The sequence below is a fragment of the Alternaria alternata genome (assembly GCF_001642055.1).
Source record: "Alternaria alternata strain SRC1lrK2f unplaced genomic scaffold CC77scaffold_21, whole genome shotgun sequence".
Classification (NCBI taxonomy): Eukaryota; Fungi; Ascomycota; class Dothideomycetes; order Pleosporales; family Pleosporaceae; genus Alternaria; species Alternaria alternata.
Window position 1 is genome coordinate 247,713 of NW_017306210.1, and position 19,275 is coordinate 266,987.

At 52.3% G+C, this 19,275-nt stretch overlaps 7 protein-coding genes across 7 annotated transcripts; 3 read left to right on the forward strand and 4 right to left on the reverse strand.

Moving 5' to 3' along the window:
- Window positions 1-877: 877 nt before the first annotated feature.
- CC77DRAFT_943860 (hypothetical protein) lies at window positions 878-1,561 on the reverse strand (the record flags this gene model as incomplete). Its single annotated transcript, XM_018534929.1, has 1 exon — window positions 878-1,561. The coding sequence occupies one exon, from the start codon at window positions 1,559-1,561 to the stop codon at window positions 878-880; it is 684 nt and encodes a 227-aa protein (XP_018381943.1).
- Window positions 1,562-4,710: 3,149 nt separating this feature from the next.
- CC77DRAFT_1077777 (WD40 repeat-like protein) lies at window positions 4,711-7,225 on the reverse strand (the record flags this gene model as incomplete). The annotated part of the gene is made up of 3 exons (XM_018529267.1): window positions 4,711-5,336; window positions 5,411-7,139; window positions 7,162-7,225. The coding sequence occupies 3 exons, from the start codon at window positions 7,223-7,225 to the stop codon at window positions 5,105-5,107; spliced, it is 2,025 nt and encodes a 674-aa protein (XP_018381944.1). The 3' UTR covers window positions 4,711-5,104.
- A 1,246-nt stretch (window positions 7,226-8,471) lies between these two features.
- On the forward strand, window positions 8,472-9,218 carry CC77DRAFT_996986 (hypothetical protein; the record flags this gene model as incomplete). Its single annotated transcript, XM_018536495.1, has 1 exon — window positions 8,472-9,218. The coding sequence occupies exon 1, from the start codon at window positions 8,538-8,540 to the stop codon at window positions 9,216-9,218; it is 681 nt and encodes a 226-aa protein (XP_018381945.1). The 5' UTR covers window positions 8,472-8,537.
- Window positions 9,219-9,311: 93 nt separating this feature from the next.
- CC77DRAFT_380224 (hypothetical protein) lies at window positions 9,312-10,295 on the reverse strand. The gene has a single exon (XM_018531440.1). It carries the CDS (start codon window positions 10,125-10,127, stop codon window positions 9,405-9,407), a length of 723 nt encoding a protein of 240 aa, XP_018381946.1. The 5' UTR covers window positions 10,128-10,295; the 3' UTR covers window positions 9,312-9,404.
- A 2,098-nt stretch (window positions 10,296-12,393) lies between these two features.
- On the forward strand, window positions 12,394-14,091 carry CC77DRAFT_996989 (hypothetical protein; the record flags this gene model as incomplete). The annotated part of the gene is made up of 7 exons (XM_018536496.1): window positions 12,394-12,601; window positions 12,648-12,704; window positions 12,753-12,832; window positions 12,935-13,085; window positions 13,135-13,357; window positions 13,410-13,474; window positions 13,618-14,091. The coding sequence occupies 7 exons, from the start codon at window positions 12,394-12,396 to the stop codon at window positions 13,878-13,880; spliced, it is 1,047 nt and encodes a 348-aa protein (XP_018381947.1). The 3' UTR covers window positions 13,881-14,091.
- A 488-nt stretch (window positions 14,092-14,579) lies between these two features.
- On the forward strand, window positions 14,580-14,909 carry CC77DRAFT_1064984 (hypothetical protein; the record flags this gene model as incomplete). Its single annotated transcript, XM_018528773.1, has 1 exon — window positions 14,580-14,909. The coding sequence occupies one exon, from the start codon at window positions 14,580-14,582 to the stop codon at window positions 14,907-14,909; it is 330 nt and encodes a 109-aa protein (XP_018381948.1).
- A 682-nt stretch (window positions 14,910-15,591) lies between these two features.
- CC77DRAFT_944171 (histidine permease) lies at window positions 15,592-17,214 on the reverse strand (the record flags this gene model as incomplete). Its single annotated transcript, XM_018534950.1, has 1 exon — window positions 15,592-17,214. The coding sequence occupies one exon, from the start codon at window positions 17,212-17,214 to the stop codon at window positions 15,592-15,594; it is 1,623 nt and encodes a 540-aa protein (XP_018381949.1).
- Between the last annotated feature and the right edge of the window lie 2,061 nt (window positions 17,215-19,275).

Here is a 19,275-nt window from a genome sequence, read left to right on the forward strand (position 1 = left end):
TGCTTTTCTGCAAGAATTTCGGCACGCTGCGCTTCGTGAATGGAGGAAGTGAGGGGTACTCATGGATACATTCATGCCGGTAAATGTTTTTTCGGCACGCTCTCATGCGAGAGGCTGCATACAAGAACAGAACAAAGCGGTATAGCCAAGCCTCATTGTGGTAACTGAAAAGGAAAATCTCGACCCCTCTACTGCATGCAGGCAATCGTGAGGCTGAATTGACGAAGAAAAAAAAAAGAGTAGGCTGGTTGATAAGACAATCTTCGCCTTTTCTCGCAACACACTTGCGATACAGCGGTGCCGATAGACCCGATATTTTTTGTGAGAGCCACCGCGGAGGGTTTTCGGGTGGTTCAGGGTTGAGCGGCGGTAAGCGCGCGAAGAGGGATGTTCGCTGTTAGGGTGTGGAGGGGTAGATTTGGGTACTTGGTTGTTTTCGCTATCGTGGGTTATGCGGCGTGAGGTCACGGTACCGCACGCTTACTCTAGCGTGCAGTAGTCACGTTTGGTGTGGGGGACTGGTTGCGTGTGCTTGACAGTATACGCGCTTCCAAGGGCTGATGAGAAGAAGTTGTGCTGGGGGAAGCCTTCTTGATGACGAACTCGCAATTGATGTACATGGAACGTGTGAGGATGTGCATTAAGATATTATGAAGTGGAATTTGTTTGTTCGATCGATCTCATACTGGCGCCATGCGCGAACAGTAAATGTAAATGCTCAGTAAAACTCCGCCCAATGCGTATAACGTTGAAATATGCAAACCCGTGGTATACCAAAGACGCCTCCCAATGCTGTATGCGTAAAGTCAAAAAGCCACCAACGCCGCGGAATGCTGTGTAGCCGGCCCCAACCCCACTACACCTTTTCTCCTCGTGATTACAAAATTGACTCTCCTGTCACCGAGTCCACTCTCGCTCTTGACTTTGATCGTGTCGACGACCTCCGTCGTTCTGCGCCCTCCTTGGGCTTCCTTGTTTTTGCGCGTCGTAGCGCAGGAACATCCTCCTCTTCAGATTCGTCTACAGTGAATAGATCCGGGCTGGGTTCCCGCCATGAGTGACGATGACCAGATAGTGTGCGCGAGTAGCGGCGACGATTTTGCTGCTTGCGAGTTGCAAGATCCTGTGCGCGACCTCGAGATGGTTCAGTGATCCTAATTCGTGGTGGGCTGAGTTGAGACACGACATGTGGTGTGTCGTTCAGTCGGTCGTCATCAAGACCCATGAAAGACTCTTCCTCCTCTTCTTCATAGATGGTAGGTGCATGGTACTGGTTGTGGAGCTGGCTGTGGTTGTGCTTGACGTATCGGGCCCATTTGTTGGCGACGTTGGACTTGAACTTGGAAGACTTAGTTGCGCGTGGTCCTTCCTGGAAGTCAATGCCAGCGCTGAGAGACAGTTCGTACGGGTCATCAGCTTCAGTGATTGGTGGTGAGATGAAGTGCGAGAAGGGGTCTTCGTCGATGTCTGGAAGGTCGTTCTCATGTGTGTCCTCGTTGCCGTTCTCGACCCAGGGTGGGAAGGAGTAGGAACGGGGGGCGCTTCGTAGATAGGAAGGCATGATTAATAGAATATCCTTGAACTTTCGAAGGAGTGATGAACGTCGAACGGGTAGCGACGGTTTAGCGCTTGATTCAACCTTGACCAAGGCGATGTGACCGAGAATGGTGTTCAGCTCCGGCTCCTGGCCGGTCCTTCCTTAAACAACAGCTTGCGAACACTCGGTAACGAGAGCTCACAAGTGGTGGAGGAGGAAGGTTGTTTTTGTAGTTTAGCCAGTGGTGAGTGGCGCACGCAAGATATATGCGTGACTTGGGCGTAAGCTTCTGATAGAGTCACAGGAAGGCGGAGTGGATGAGGCGGCGATGATGAGACAATGGTAGTGCTGCCTAGGAAGTGTTTTGTTTGCCTGGTAGGGGACGAGTCAAGAAGCGACCGTTAGTAGGAAACCGTGGCTTATCCTCCTCGAGATATCCTGATACCGAATGTGTATTCTGGAGGATTCCCTTGGGTACTTATGTTTGCAGGCGAGAGATGCAGCCGGAAGAGGTGCCCTGCATGTGCAGTGCATACGCATTAGCGTGCGGTGTGGATGAGAAGCTTAGTGCAGCGTGAACAGAATAGGGTAGGGATCCCAGGGCGCAAGGGACTGGGTGACAGGCAGAGTGATGGCTGGCGGACCACATGAGATGGTTGGCGGCACACCATCTCGGTGTAGGATGACCTGCAGCAGGCTGCACGCGCGCATTGGCCACTAGGTGTTGCGGACTCGACGGCCGTTAATGCAGGACTGTCGATCGATGTATTACCGCTAAATGTCAAACTATGGCCAGAGACTGACCAGCGCGATCGTGCAAATTGCAGCGAGGCGTCAAGAGGAAAGGTGGACTAAGGAGTGGGTTGCGGTGGAGCCAAAGGCCCGAAGACACTACGTAGTCACGATTCTGCGCTAGCGGCGGGGCAGATCACACAGCATACCATCACCTTCTCTCCATTCCCACTCAGCCTCATTCTAAGCTTTCCCTCTTCGGTCCACCTCACACCCTCTTCTGCTCACACGCCGCCTCGCTTGTGTCTCCGAGAGGTCATGACTGAACTGCTTAGAGTCCCGCTATATCCGCCCTACGATACCTATCGTGAGCATGACGAGGCTGCTTGCGTGAACCTTTGTTCTGTGCCTGCAGCCGACGGTGTACTACACCGAACCGGGCGGCGTTCCTCTCAGAAGGTTCCATCAACAGGCCATGGCTGGAGTTTCAGCTGAGTGTCTGATTCAGCTGATGCGACTCCAATACACCACAAGCGACATTTGACCTTGGATCATCGTGACTTTTGCTCACCATTCGAAGTTTGATAAATTGGTCGACCAGGGAGGACTACCATATCATTTGACAACCTGGGATAACGCGGCATAATCACTTGGCTCCACTGTGCAGTTTTCCAGTACTGCGAGATTGCTACTGTTTCCAAGATTCCTCTCCTCACGACTCCGTTACGGCCCGACTCCGCTTGGGCTTTACAAGAGATGGACTGACGTAGTCTGCATACACGCAACCTGTCTGTTGGGCCTTTGGTTATTACAGTCACAGTTCTATGACGTCCCGCGGTCAACGACGACAATGTTCAGATGGAGGTCAGTACCGCGGTTCCCGGCGCCAAAATGGGCGTGCGCCTCAATACCTGACTAAGAACTCTATCTCACCCACCGCGGTGTCACCTGAACCCTGAGCCGCCTGATGAGTCGGACTCGCCTGAAATGCTTGGACTTTGATGCGTTCCGCTCGCTTAAACGCCCCAAAAGAGACCTCAACTGCTCAGCATCAGCTCTCGAAACGACTATGTGAACGCCTCAGTGGCTTATAATGTCCTGACTGATGTTCGGCGTGCACGAATGCGACACATCCTATTGCTCGAGATACTACCCACCCTGTTAGTTGACTGCGCATACACATGTCAATCTCGGCTCCTCTCTCCAGAACTACTAGAAATCGCTTACGCCATCAACAAGAGGCGTTCGAGCAGGAGATTGGACAGCCCTACTGTTATTTTTTTAATGCGAACCAAATAACGTCTACGAATAGAAACTTGTCGTTCTTTGACGCGCATAATCAACGTGCAAGTTTTGATTTGATCAGTCCTCTCTCAGTTTGGTACAGTATACGAAGCGCATAATCTTCCCTGTCATACTGGCTTCCACGCTACGCAGGCGTCGCTGTTGCAGCGCTTCTCATCTTGACAGCCTTGACAGCACCGCGTCTTACTGCTTCTGGTGGACTACAACTCTGCATGTCGCAGTAGCGCTCTCTACACAATTTGCTTTTTTCAAATCATTGGGTCCTTAGTCTACACAAATCGACCGATGCAGTGGCACGCGTACCGTGATCTACCACTCACCGCTGGGACCACCCTAGAAAGACTAGAAGTTTTCCCACCCGACATCTACATCCTCGTCGCGTAGTCCCTCAACGTCCTTCAAGTCGCATATCCCAATGCCTTTCACCGCTCTACACCGCCATTTCCGCCATTCCTTTCCGCGATACGATCTACGAGGCGCGAGCGCACGGGAGCTAACTCCATCGCTAGCCTACAAATCACAAGCAGGGATTCCCCAAACCGTCTGCCTGCATTTGTACCAAGGAAGAAACACCATACCTGTGGGTCTTTGACACTTCGGACTCTTTTGTTCCAGGTTTCTTGAAACACAAATCGGACCAGCATCGGCCCACCTCGGACTTTTATGACGCGCGCGTTCGGTTTCGGGCGAGCAGATGGTCATTGGTCAACCATCTCTCGTTTCGTTTCGTCTCCGTTCGTACATACAAGGCGCTCACCGCTGGTATCCCTCCACCAAACGCCGACACATCGTGACGATGGCGACATGCAATGCCGGCATACCAACCTGTTAGGTACTTGACTTGTGCCGATGTCAACGCCAGGGGTGGTGTCCGCGGGGTGCATGTTGGAAAGGGCCCCACTGCCATTCTAATTCTGCAACACCACGGACTCAGATCGCCCCTCTCTATCCGAGAATTATTTGACTTGCGCGCGCGCGCGTACTGGCTACCCGACTCTTGTGCCCAATGCTTCTCCTTGCTACGACGAGGCTCTCACCGACTACGTCATTTCTCTTTACTCTCTTCCTTCCGCAATGTTCCTATCGTCTCGGGCTATGGGGGATGGTAAGCGCTTCTGGAAAAGATTTGATCAATCTTACCCCGCATCTCCGGTGTCGCAAAATCATGCTGGACGCGTGTTCCGCGTGACATAATCGACGCGGTACGAAAGTGCCGAGTCTCCTAGGTAGTCGATCAGCTGCAATGGCAGAATAAACGAAATGGTTGCAACAAGCACAAGAGAGAGGAAAAAGAAAAGAAGAATAAGCTTCAACCTAACGGCTTCGTCGTAATTTCTCGACATCAGCACTTGCGTATATCTCAACGTCACCAAGCACACGCGTTGCAGTCACGATCCTTACACATTAAACTCTCAACTCTTGACTTTTTACTCTTATTGCCCAATCACAAAAGTCCACGCAAACCACCTTGTCAAGGAACGCCATTCCAAACGCCGCGAACAATGGGTATAGTATCAGAACGCTTCCATGCTAAGATCCGATGCCGATCTCGTAGCCAAGCATCACCTCGGTGGATGCTCCCTCCCAGCCTCTGTTTCCACCTGTTGAGATGAGGAAGTTGCAGGTTGGGTCGAGGTATAATTGTGATATGACGCCGGTGCGATGTCCGGGGACAATGAAGAAGGGGGTTGCGGCCGCGCCGGCTTTCGGGCCTGCCTCGTCGTGTGTGAGATCGTAGAGGCGCAGGATGTCGTATGACGCGCTGGTGTACGTTAGCACTTGTCTCACGATGCACGTGTATCTGTGCGCATATGAAGGGGGGTGTGGTCAACTTACCAAATGAGATGTCGTCCATTGGGCATAGCCCGGACGGCACTTACAGTGCCACTTACGCTGGGGAATCTAAATGTTCGTCGCGGTTCTCGTAGGCTTTTGTGTAGACTGTACTCGTCCACTGTGCCGTTTCGCCGGCCAGCGTAGATGAAGTTGCCGTCTGGTGACCAGCATGCATTCATGCACCACGGGGGTGTATTTCGTGGTGGTGTTATGCGTGCGACCGGGTTTGGTTGCCGGCGGTCCCAGATACGTAATGTGCCGTCCATTGACGCGTCGACAAAGGTTGTCTCGGAGGAAGCTGGCTGTTCGGTTTGGTTTGCGGACGTGGCAGCAGGTTTCTCGGTATCCTCTGCATGCGGCAGGCCGTTGGAAGTGCCATTGAGTTGAGCGTCTGCAGTTCCATTTGCTGTTGATTGTGTCTCAGCGGCTGCCGGGGGTTCTTTCGCTTCCTCTGCAGCTGGCTCCTCGGGTGCTTGTACAGGGCCGCCCATGTCCATCATGTCCATATCGGCATTGGCATCTTCGTCGGCTTGTTGTATGCCATTCGCAATGGCTCTCGAGAACTCGTCGTCATCGTCCCCAAACGAAGGGAGAGTGGCTGAAAGGTTGTTCTCCTGGCCGTCGCCGAACAACGAGTCCTGATCCTTGTCTCCGAACAACGAGTCGTCTGGAGATCCTTGAGCATCTTCTGTGCCCTCCTCCTTTGGTATGACGGGCTTTGTATCGACGCCGTTGGAGAGGATGCCGTTGGGTCGGGGTCGGGCGGCATTGTTGGAAGAGAAAGTGCCGTTGGAGAGCGGGAGGGTTTCTGTGTCCTGCGGTATAGGGAGTGTAGATAGTGGCCGTTGCTCGATTGCGGAGATCTGACCGCCGCTAGTCTCGAACTTCCTCTTGACTTGGCCGGTATTCAAGTCCCAGTCGTTGATGGTCTTATCCCAACTACCGCTCAATACTGATGTCTCGTCCTGCGACAACGTCAAGACGGAAACGGCCGAGGTGTGGTTCTTGAGCGTATGTATGCGTGTTCCTTCCTGATGGCGTACAGATTGCAGGTTTATGCCTCCCGAGTCCAGACCCGACAGCAGCCATAGGGCTTGGTGGTGGACTGCGAGCGAGTATACGGGAGATAAGGTCTCGGCCGCGGCACTGTCTTCGTTCTCCCAGTATGACAAGAGCACTCCCGCCTTTGTAACAGAGTCGACGAAAGGATGCCGCTGGGCCACGGTCAGGGCAAGCTTTCCATTGGCTGTGTCTACCCAATTGAACTTGCGTATGTAGCCGTCCGCTCCGCCGCTAAAGACCCACCGCATGTCCGGTGTTGCCGTAATGGCATTGATCGAGGTACTGTGTGGGGCGGCGATGGTGGGTATTATATCGTACATGGGCGCGTTCAAGGCCTCTTGTCGCACGCTGGGACGGAAGGGCAGGTTGCCGAGCACGCCTGAAGCCGCTGCACGAGGGCTGGGCGATGTGAAGGTGACGGCAGGGTTTGGGTCTGATTGCCCAGGCGTACCTCCGTTGGGTATGCTACCGCGAGGTCGCTGTGAAGGGCTGTCGGGCTCGTCCTGGTCTTGATCTTGGTCCTGGTCCTCATCGTCGTTGTCGTTGTCGTTGTCCCCTTCTGCGTCGTCGTCATCGTTGTCGCCGTCATCCCCGTCGTCGCCCTCTTCTTCCTCGTCTACGTCCATAGCGTCTGCCTCCTCCTGCTCATCTTCCTCCTCGGCGGAACCTGTTGCGCGCCGTCAGTCGACAGCTATGTGGAGAGGGCTGGGTATTCTCACTGTTGCCATTCTCGTAGTCGTCCTCTTCATTCATGCTGGGCCCATGCGCATCAACCAATATCGCATGCGCGCAGCTGTTAAACTGCTGTGTCGCCGTGGAACCAATGCGCCGATGTTCGCGTTTGGGGGGACATGGATGAGGCTCGGCCTAGCGTCATCCGCTGCTGCGCTAATCCATCTTGGACCTAGACCGACTCTCCACTCCAGCCTTCCTTTCGCGACATCTTGCTTTGCACAGATTCACATGCTATCATGTTAGCCGTTTGAGTTTTCTGCCTCACAATGAGAGCGTCAAAGTCAAAGAGTTCCGGTTGCACAGGTTGCATTGGAGACGACGTGGATACCACATGGCAATGTTGATAAATCGTGAATGATTAGCTATCTAGCTCCGTCTTCTGAACAGTTGCTACTACAGACGGCTGCTTAACAACTGACTCGCCTTGAAGGTTATTTTAGACACCGACAGAAGTATCTTTATTGAGACAAGCTTTGTATACTAGGTAGACACGTCAAAGTATGAGGCCGCTTCCAAACTGAGGTTCAGGCTGCCAGCGAGGCTGAGCGATTTGAGATCCCCGCGACCCCGAGGCAGCCTAGCAGCATGATGCTTGCCGTCAAACCCGTGGCTGACAGCGGGAAAGCCGAGCTTGTGGCAATTCATGTTTCCGGGGATAGGGCGGTGGAGAAAACAAAGTTTTGTTCCATGGCAGGACAGAGTCGCAGGGTTGGGCAGGATGTGGTTTGAAGGTGCTCGCTTAGCGCCAGGCTTTGCCCTACATCGAATAAACCACTCACGGCTACAGAGAAGACTGGTGCGAAGCGACATAGACAACCTGAGTATAAACGTTCAATTGATGAAAGCATTGTATCCGTGGTTGCTCAGGCTTCATGCTCAGAAGGCAGACGATGACGTGACGCCTTGTTACGCAACCACGCTTACGGTGCCGCAACACCAGCATTCAGCCTCATGCCCCTTACATCTTACCGGCCCCAGTTCCTCTCCACCACGCGAGAACTATCGTGATACCCATCACAGAGGCTTATGCCGCGTTCCATGTCTGTTGCACTGCCCCTACGCGCCGGGGCTTGGTTGGTCCAGAGCAGCGTGTTCACCCCCAGTCTCATGAGCTGTAGCCGCCGAAGCCACCTCTGGCATGGTTTTGTTGCTAGGCTGGTGCGGCGATCATGCAGGCTTCACAACTGCGCCGCAATATATGCCCCGACCATGTACTGCATATGCCCGAGAGCCGCACTCTGCAATGAAGCATTAAACTTTTCCTCTGTCCACGTCTCATGCATATGCGAAGCTTCAAGTGAATCTTGCGACGTTCGCACCATCGCCCACTATGAGACCTTCGAACCTGACGACGACAACTGAGGCAGAAACTGCTCTGGAAACTGATTTGGCACTCCCTGGTATCAAGCGTGGTATTGCCATTGGAGTAGCGTGTTCCGTGTCGGTCGTCGTTATTGCCATTCTCGCTTTCTTTGCCATCAGACGGAGAAACCGAGTACTAGCTCGAAGAGCACAACTCCATACAACAAAGGCAGAGATCATGGATGCCGAAGCCGGACCGCAAGAGAAGGCTTGGTGGGCCGCCACGCCTGCGTCTTCACCATCATTACCTCCACCACCGCCACCACCTGTCGAAGTAGATGCTCAGATCATCTACGAGCTGGATGCAGGTCAGATACCTGAATTGCACGGCGATACCGCTGCACAAGAAGTGGACGGAAATGACAACCACCACGACAAGTCGAAAGAAGCGGAAGAGTTGTACGCCCAGAAACTCGAGCAATGGAGAACGTGGAGTATGGCACTTGAGCCGGAACCTTCAGGCCCTACCCTTGAGGCCGTATATTCGCGCCTACCACTGCTCACAGTCTCACCACCTGAAGCCTCTTCTGGCGAGGTTTCACCATTACTACGCTCATCATGGTGTTATTCCTCGCAAGACGCCTCACCAATTTCGCCGCCTCCAAATGCGCATTTCCCATTGAGTCATCGCGAGAACACAAACACTTGAGCGACAACCTTGTGGGACTTTCCACAAACAAAGCAAACATGACAGAACCGTCGACGTTCTCAGCCGCACACAAGGAGGTCTATCGGATCTCGGACACTGCCAGCCATAACGGATGGATTAATATGGGTATATTCCGATGACGCCTATAACGGATAAACGAGACACTAGCATACAACATGTCTGTTATCACAATGGTGGTTTCTTCTCGTCGATTGGTCTCAAATCCTTCTCGAACCGGCCTTCTTCTTCATCAATTGGCGAATCTAGAAACAGCCGCTCCTTACTTCCCTTCCTCACGCCTGCCGGGGGAACTTCGGAGCCTGGCAATTCTGCAGCAAAACTTCGAGTCCCAGCAGCCTCCACAGGGACAACAGGACTGGCGAGTTCAGAAGGGCGCCTCTGACTTGCATTTCCAGCCTCCATCTCCGCCGGGCCAAGCGCTCCATGTTCTATAATCTCTGGGCTCATTCCCATCCCGGATTTCTCTAGGTCGTGCGTAGTGCCGCCGCTGACGGCGGATATTTTCGATAGACGGCGCAACAATCCAGAACGTCTTCTCCGTACAAGGAACCAGCCTGCTAGCAATAGTAGAATTATCCCAACAGCAGCTCCCACACCAATGCCCGCGCTGGCACCAGCGCTAAGTCCGCCGTTTCCGGACGTGGCAGCTGGGCCTGAGGAAATTGGGGCATCAGTCGAATTTGGAGTGGGGACGCCCGTTAGAGATGACAGCGGTGACGATGATGTTGCTGTTGCTGATGCTGATGCTGATGCTGGTGTTGTAGAGGCGTTCGGTGTTGGGCCTGGTGGTCCAGGTGGTCCAGGTGCGAGAGAAGTCACATCATCGTCATCATCGTCATTGTCGGTCGTGGTGGGGAGCGGCACAGTCGGGTCTGTTGATGTGGCCATTGTGATTCTAATTGAAAGAGTCGAGCAAGGCCGGGGATGCCAGAGTGTAATTCAACAACAAATTGTATATCAGCTACCGATTGTAGATAAGTTCGGGGATACCTTAGAAACAAGATCACGCTTCTTAAAGCAAGAATACCTTACCCCGCCTCCACATATATACCAATGTCTCACAATAGCGCACGTCAAAGACGACATTCCCGCCCATGGCTCCGGGTTCAAGCATCGGCGTTGTCGCGGCACCTATCGCTCATTCGAACTCGGCATCATTAGGGCGTCTTGTCGGCGACTCAGCCTCCTTCTATCCCATATACTTGGGCAGTTGTCAACTTGGCCTTACTTGTTACAGGCCTCAGTCTGCCACTCTTTTTGTTGAGTCTCCGCTGGCCAAGCTCCCCACGTGCAGTGGGAGACGCGTCTTCCGGGGCTCCGCTGTTGTCGAGGTCGCCAAGATGCGGAAGCCACCACCGCCGGGGGTACGTAGCCATGCATCTCTTGTTCCTGAGGTGTAGTTATACCTATGCATTGATTATATCGTCCGCGTGGCAGGCATGGTTTAGCCCGGTTGGGCAGCATATGACGCAATGAACTACATATGAGTATACCGAGGATGAAGGTATGCGGGGGCTCTTGGAAGGCTCTTGGGAGGCACTTAAGAACGCAGGAACAACCAGTTCGGATATGAGGTGAGTTCTAGGACGTTGAACTTTGGTGAGGAAGACTCGGGGAAAGGTTATGTCACCCATGGATAATTTGCTGGGCGAACATGTCGACTAGTGAGCGCCGCGGAGATGAGAAGATTTAGCTCAACACAAAAGGTATGTAACAGTGCGCGATACATTTGTGGAAATGAGCGCATGCATGGAGATGTTCGCGATTCATGGAGGTTTGCGCCAAATCGATGGAGATGCACGGGTACCTTAAGAGATGGATGATTGCGACCTTGGTGGGAAGAAGAGGCGTTGAAGTCCGTGCCGTGGAGCCCACAGGATCAGCATCCCGGACACGAACCCGACCCGTCAGGATGCGTTCCGTCAGGACGCTTCTCTCCCCATCCCGCACTCATCGTCGCACGCCGTCAACGTAGTCCGGCGCCATGGTCTGCTTGTCAGGCACCTGCCCGCACATTCAGATTTCTCATCGAAACATATCGCTGCCACCGCGTGGCTATCGGAATGGTGAATATGCGCTTCTCAGCCAAATCACATCACCACCTGCTGTGTGCGACCTACCTTGGTACCCTATCAAATTTCTAACCACCTGGACGCGTGGCGAGAAGGAGAGAGCAGCTATTGAAGAGCTACAACTATCTTAGTGACTGTAGCCAACAAATGGGATCACCTACCGTCGTAGAACGCGGAAAGGAGCGATCGCGGATCAAATGACGCCACAGGAGATCCATCTGCAATAGACTTTCACCATGCCCAAGTCAGCCAGCGATACTACAGACCATTTGACCTCGGCCCTTCACAGAGCGCTACTAGTTCAATGACACGGTTATTGTACCCATCTAGGATCGACAATGCATGGCCGCCCGAAACGTTTGGGTCACTATGTCTTAGGTATATGTCCTGTCAGTCTCTTTATCATGGCCAATCACGTAGATGGTTGGTTGTGAAAGCAACGGTGCGGTTTGCCCTGAACCTGTCATCGACTCTACTGGTGCCTGCATAAGGTGATGTGGGCTCGTTCTTCTCTAGAAGGGTGTGGGAATCAAGGAGGTTGGCACCTAGCCGCACAGCGCAGGCCCGCACACCCTCGATAGCTCGAACCTCGGGACCTAACATCGGTAGACAATTCATCTATCATTGCATCGTAGAGGCCCTGCCGTCCGATGATACGAGAGCACGAGAGCACGAGTTCAGCTTGAAAGGCATCAAAAGTCTGTTCAGCACACTACCCAGTATAGAGTTCCAAGCATCTGGGTCACATCTTGCTTTTCATCCGGGGAACAGCTTCGCCACGTTCTGGACTAGCCTCTAGTGTTGCGTTCACCGGCGGTAGTCGGCCGATAATAGTATGGTCTCACCCAAAGTTATGAAAGACGCCACATACCGGACGTGGTCTTAGGTGACACTAAGGACGATCAAAGTTACAACCCGTCTATTACGCATCTATTGCAGACGGTTCGCCTCTCTAACAATGCGCCGGTCGCGGCCCAGTTCTTCGGCGACTCAAGTCCCCATGGGATTCTTCATTTCATACATCTTGACGCGGACCGTACTCTTTCTGAACACCTTGTCAGAAAATACCAAGTCCCTGCAGGATGGCGAGCCAGTCGGGTCCTAATCTGGACCCCGTTTACTTCGGTGGCATCGAAGTCGATATCAGCCAGTTCGATTTCAGCGACCACTCATCACGACTTGGTGCTGTTACAATAACTTGCACCGTTTTTATCGCCCTGGTCGTCTTGACTGTCGCTCTACGAATCTTCTCTAGAGCAAGATACGTTCGGCATATCTTTCTAGACGATGGTACGTGTTAAACAGAAAACAAAAGATTATAACTAATGGATAACAGTCCTCATCATCTTCGCCGCGGTCTTCACGGTCGCTCTAGCGGGAATGTGCATCGCAGGTAAGCAGCAACCGTTTGGTATATTGATTCGGGTTAATGGTACCGTAGCAACTCACCATGGTCTTGGGCGACATATTTGGCTATTGCCTATACCGACGCTGTTTGACACACTGAAGAACTGTATACTGGTAAGTACAAGCACACTTTCGAGGGCCACGTTCCAAGCTAGCGTTCGGTAGCCAGAAAGTTTGACATTCCGAAGTCAAAGAGCAGCGACTAATGCACTGCAGTATCTCTTCGTCTGCCAGGTGCTATACTGCTTCGCTATTGCGTTAACGAAACTCGCCATCATATCACAGTACCTTCGCTTCATCCCCGACAAATCATTCCGCGCGGCGTTGTACGCGATATCTGTGATCATTCTAGGCCTGTTCATTACGGGTAAGACACAATGCCTCCCGCATGTTCACACATGCTAAAGCATCTACAGGAATTTTTGTCACCATCTTCCAGTGCCGTCCTGTCCGAGGAGCGTGGAACTTCACTATTGAACCAGTATGCGTGGATTACGTGAGCTATCTCTATGCTAGTTCCGCCGTCAATGTCGCGACGGATCTCCTCCTCTTTGTGCTACCCTTATCCCATCTTTGGAAGTTGAATCTACCAAGAAAGCAACGAGTCATTCTCTGTGTGCTTTTAGCAGGAGGTGCAAGGTATGTCAAAAGCGTATATGGCATGCTGTCGAACCATGCTGACCCACCGCAGCGCATGCATTGTAGGCATTGTCCGCATTGCCTATCTACACCAGTTACGCGTTTTGGATATTACCTGTAAGTAAGCTTCTACTTCAAGCGTCAGCAGTAGGGCCTTCTCAGATCTAGCAACCAAAGAAACATACATCGTATTGGTTAGCCGCAGGACTTGCGTGGATGGTGTTCATGTAGTTCGGAGATACCAGCTAACAAACGTCTAGATCAAAGCGTCGTCTGTCTTATCCTGACAGTAGGAGAATGCAGCTTAGGAATCATCTTCGTTAGCATTGCTGCTCTTCGTCCGATGGCACGGCAGTTTTTTCCCAAGGCGATGCGAAACTCTCCTTCTTCATCAGCTAAACCACGTGCATGGCCCGTTCGCCTCCAGCATATACCTGCCAGTCAGGACAAGGACCAGTATACTTCAGAGAGCAAGCAGAACCTATCGGGGTCATACGGGACGCGCTCGGGAACGTCTTGCTAGTTGTTCGTACACAACCAACTCCCCGCTCGCGAAGGCCCCATCAGCCACAGCCTTGAATGGCTCAAACTACCAGGACATGGACGATCCCTCCGCTCATCTTCACTAGCCGCATAGCTGGCAAGATGCAACACTATACCAGGGTACACGTATCCCTCAAGGCTGTCATTTGTTAAGAAGGTCGACTGGTTGGAAGCCGAACGAGTTACACACACGACGCGATACCCAACTCGGGTTCTACAAGCTCTGTCAACAGGCAACCGAAGGCGGGACAGGACGCTTGTTCAGCTGACCGCCAAGAAAGCCAAGTCGTCAGCCAATTTCGCTGCTGACTACGATTGGTCGCATAGAGCTGTCGCTATTGGTGTAAACTTCACCAACGTCACAGACCACTACAGGTGTCGCGACAGGTTAGAAGCAGGCTGTGTTGGCGATCTCACAGGCTGTGTGTAAGGCGTCCATGGTGTGCATCATAGGGCACACCGCTTGTGGTTACAATACATAAATGCAACACATGCCGCTGTTCTTGTACATTCCTACAAAACATTCGCAGTACGCTTTAAGTAATACGAAAGTATCTTTCTAACGACTTATCTATCAAACAAGCAATCTTGATAAAGTGGTCAATCTACAAAACTCCGAGCTCTGTACCGCTGCCCCTGCAATCTTCTTCTTCAAAACCTTCTTCAATCATTATCCATAATGAAGTTTACCGCGGCAACAACTCTGCTTTTTGCGACTCTCGCGCTCGCCAGCCCGGCTCCCGTCGCCAACCCAGACGCGGTGGCCGAGCCCGTCACCATCGAGACTCGTGAACAATTCCGCAACGCACTATCAGCACGCGATGTGCTTACAGCACCAGAAATTCAGCTCGAAGAACGAGCATCCAGCGGTGGTAAAGGAGGAAAAGGAGGCAAGGGAAGCGGGGGAAACTCCAGCAGCGTTGCGTCGGACATGCTATCGCCAAGCCGCGTCTTACAGGTAGCTGCGCTGGGACTGGGTGTTGTAGAAGTTGTGAGGCTGTGGTCTTAGAAGAGGGAAGACGAGGTATCTCAGGTGATTGTGAGTGGTAGCCAGCGGTCAGCGCGTAATGAGGCGAGGACCTAGTTTTGAGTTGATCACGATGTTTTTACTTAGCGACGGAGTTATGTTTGGATTGTACGACAATGTAGCATGATACCACAACATGAGAATATGAATTTGAGGTTTCAAAACAGTACGATCTTCGACTTGCAGGCTTGGCTTAAGACGCCCACCACGTCACTCTGCGCGTGTCGTACCTCAGTCAAGTTTCAGTGATCAACCCAACCTGTTTTCCTACCGATGGACATTAGACGAACATCGCAATACCGGCGTACAATGATGGACTTGATACCTAGTAGCCTAGCATGTTGTATGGGCGATCGCGATGGTGGATGAACATGGCCACATAGCCACAGTGTGGCGGTGTAGATCAACAGACTGAAGATGATCAAGATGATCATTGCACAGCCACACAGCTGAATAAACACAAGAGAAGTTATGATGATTCGAATCGAAGGACTAGACACAAACGACCAGGGAGTGAAGTGTGAAGTGAGTAAACATTAACATTGGTATCTGCAACCTAAACGCTAGAAATCAAAACGCCATGCAATGCTCTAAACGCTGCGCTATGCCATCGGATTGAATCCAAAACACTTTTCGTTGCAAAGGTCTAAGCATGGAGCAATGCCTATAAGAACTTGTTCATCATTTTCTTCCATCCTGAGGCAGATGACTCTTCCCAAGTCTCGCTCATCTCATCCTCGAACTTTCCAGTAAGAAGATCGGCTTCGGCAGGGTTGATGAATTTACTCCTGGTAACAATCTTGTGGCCAAGGTAAAGGACGGCGAAAAGGATCAAGCTGATGTACGCAATGAAGAAGTCTTCAGTGCTCCACGGGACGAACGCGGTGAAACCTTGGGTGATGGTGATGATGGCGGTGAAAGTAACACCGTAGATGGCGAGAGGACGGCCGCCCCATGACTTGAAGGGGAGGGTGTCGCGGTCAATGTTTTGAGCCTTAAGTGCGCGCATAAAGCTAATGTGGCAGACCAGTACACAAGTCCAGGCAATGAAACCCGCGACTGACACGATGTTGAGGAGCCAGTTGAACGCCTCTCCACCGTTGGCGCTGAGGTTCATGTAGGCCAACAGACCCATGGCACCAGTGACTGCAGTTGCCCAGTATGGGACACCTCGCTTGCTTGTGACCTTGAGGAACGCAGGGGCACACCTCTCTTCCGCAAGACCGACAAGGATACGAGAGCCGGAGTAGACATTGGAGCTGGCGGCTGAAAGCACCACGGTAAGCAGAATGGCGTTGAAGATATCAGGAAGGGCGGAAACACCGGCGAGTTGGAAAGCAATGACCATGGGCGATGAGCCAGCGTTTGTGTCACCAATTTGGAGAGCCTCGTTGTCGTATGGGACCAGGATACCGACAAAGAAGATGGTGAAAACGAAAAGGGTGAAGATGCTCCAGAAAGTCTTGCGAATGGCTTGAGGCATGGTAACACGGGGGTTTGCGGACTCTCCAGCACCGATAGCACAGAGCTCAGTACCCTGGTACGCGAAACCGGCCTGGATGAGAACGGCCCAGAAACCGACAAACTTGGCAACAGGTCCTTCGGCCAGGTAAGGGGCGAAAGCACCGGGGGAGTCCCAGTACTTGAAGCCGATGTAGCCTTGCGCACCAACACCTGCGTTCATGCAGATGGCGTAGATCCAGAAGCCAACAAGGGCGACGACCTTGATCAGCGCGAACCAGAATTCGAATTCTCCGAAGATATCGACAGGCAAAAAGTTAACAGCCGTGATCGGTACCCAGAAGATGGTGATGAAGATGCCGATGCTGAGGTCCGAGTCCCACCATTGGATGATAAGACCGGCGGCTGTGAGTTCGAGCGCATATGTGATAGACCAGGAGAACCAGTAAATCCATCCCATAGAGAAACCTAGCGAAGGGTCGACGAAACGAGCAGCATACTGTGTGAATGCACCAGAGATGGGTAGGTAGGTAGCCATCTCAGCCAAACTGAGCATGACAGAGTAGACCAGGGTACCAACGAAAACGTAAGCCAAAAGTGCTCCAGCAGGACCAGCAGTAGCGATGGAGCCACCACTGGCGATGAAGACACCAGTTCCTACTGTGCCACCGATAGCTACGAACTGCAAGTGTCGGGACGAAAGCTTGCGCTGTAGCTCATCTTTGGGGGGAGCGGCCTGCTTCTCAACGTCGCTCGCTGAGTGCGAGACCGATTTGTCCGACCGCTGGTCCATCTTGGGCGTAATTTCCTCAGAGGCGGATGCCATGTTGGTGGTGGTGTCGGCAAAGAACCCGAAGACAGGGCTTGAGCTTCAAAAGGTGCACAACAACAACGAAGTCGTGATGGTTGATGTCAAAGGCGCAAGAGCCAGGGACAAAATCGATATTTCAATCAAACACACGGTCACAGGAAGTGGAGTCATCGCGCAATACTCCATGAGCCATCATGTTAGCCGTCGGCGTACTCCACGCTCTGGAAAGCCAGTCGACCGTCCAAATTTTCATCGTCGCTCCACTTGGCGGGCAACACACTCGTTTCGCCGCGCAAGATGCAGAAGTTGAACCGTGACGGTAGGGTGATCGAAATTTTCGAGCCGGGATTAGGTCGGCTACGTGCGGGTTGGCGCCGCCAGTTCGCGTCCCCTTGATCGCGAAGGTACAAGCGGCAATGCTTATCGCGGGATTACCGTGTGGAATGTGTAGCTTGGCCGTTCCTTGCGTTCCCAGCAGGAAAAATCTGCAGCTTAGTTGTATCATTTTCGGGGAACTTCGTGGCGGCAACATTTTTTTAGGTATAGTGTGAGGGCCGGCCCTTCATCGGGTGACGGCCTTGGCGTTGTGCGAATCAGACTTCACCCATCGGAAAACCCCATCAGGCCTATCATGACTCCGTCGCATGTCACCGCATTCTCCATCCTACCCCATTCTCCAGCCGGCGGTTAGAGAGCTCTTCATCCGTTGTACCCAGGAGACTAGAAGACCGAGGTAATGCTGAAGTTGTGTTCCGTACGTACCCAGCTTGAGAGCCTATCGTGACTTCTGGCCATCGCAACATTCCCGCAATCATCGTGAAGGACAAACTTCAGCATTGTGGCTACACAGTACATGCCGAGTAAACCAACCAGACCAACAAGATACCATTGGCGTAACAATGTAGAGGGACTACAACCGTCCTTTACAGCCCAACACCTTCCACAGGCAAGAGAGCGTACATGTACCACATTCGCATGTAGCTTCGCACCATATTTCCTCTCCTTTCCTTCGACGTTGAAAGCTGGACTTACTCTTAGTCATGCCCAGACGTAGCACAGAGACTAGTCCCCAGATATCTCAGCCCTATGCACTCCAGGACGTGCCTAAGTGTGGTGCTACCGTCGCGCTGAGACATGGGATCCAGCCGAACGCTCGCCGGATCGTTCAAGCCTAGCTCTGGGGATATTTAGATGCTTTCGAGTGATCTGGGGTAGATCCGCCCGTTACGAACGGTTGGAGTATCTGAGCGGAGGCTAGTATCTCATTTCGTTGCTACGATGTCTTTCTGTCAGAGCCCTGTCCAGCGTTAGCATCTGCACTGGGATAAGCGCCATGCACTCGTTTGCCGTAGCCTTCTCCCCAATCAGGACGCAGGCGATTTTGTCTTTGTCAAGATTGTTCGAGCTTACGCAATAAATGAAGATGTTGTTCGCATTGGTTTTTTGTATCCTTCTGTTTGTCCACTTAGTCCTACCGACACTGATAATCTTGATACTAGTACTGCATGTTCTCAACGAGATTTTTTGAGGAAATCTGCAACATTGCCTGATTTCCCGTACACGATACCGTCGTTGTCGTCAGTCTAGACTTTGCGTCTCGCCTTCCAGCCAACAAGGCATGTCGCGCAATCATTGCAAGCACGCACTCAGCAAACGATCCGATCTAAAATCCAGCCCGTGAATTTCTAGGAGGCTGTCGCTGGCACACAGATCAACCGTATAGTCATCGTTGCTGGGACTGTACATGTCTTTCTGAATGAGACAGCAGCTTGATGACGGCTTTCATGGTTTTGTACAACTAGACTGTCAGTGAGACAGTAGCTGGTCCATAACATTCTTGGCCGTTGCGGGTTTACATAGCAGTCTCAATCTTGCTATGACGCCGATGATCGAAAACACTCCCTATATGTCGCTTCGTGACGCGGACGTGAGTGCCTCTTTGGTCAGCACTAGACAGTTCGACGCACCGATCAACACTGGCTATGACCCGTTCATTGCGTTTCCTCTTCTATCAATGAACAAAGTCTTGAGCCACGGACAGATCTAATATCGCCCGGTGGTTAAACAAGTTCCAGG

What these genes read in the sequence shown, in the direction of transcription:
- CC77DRAFT_380224 (XM_018531440.1), bottom strand. Translation starts at nt 10,127, where the DNA reads ATGGCCACATCAACAGACCCGACTGTGCCGCTCCCCACCACGACCGAC.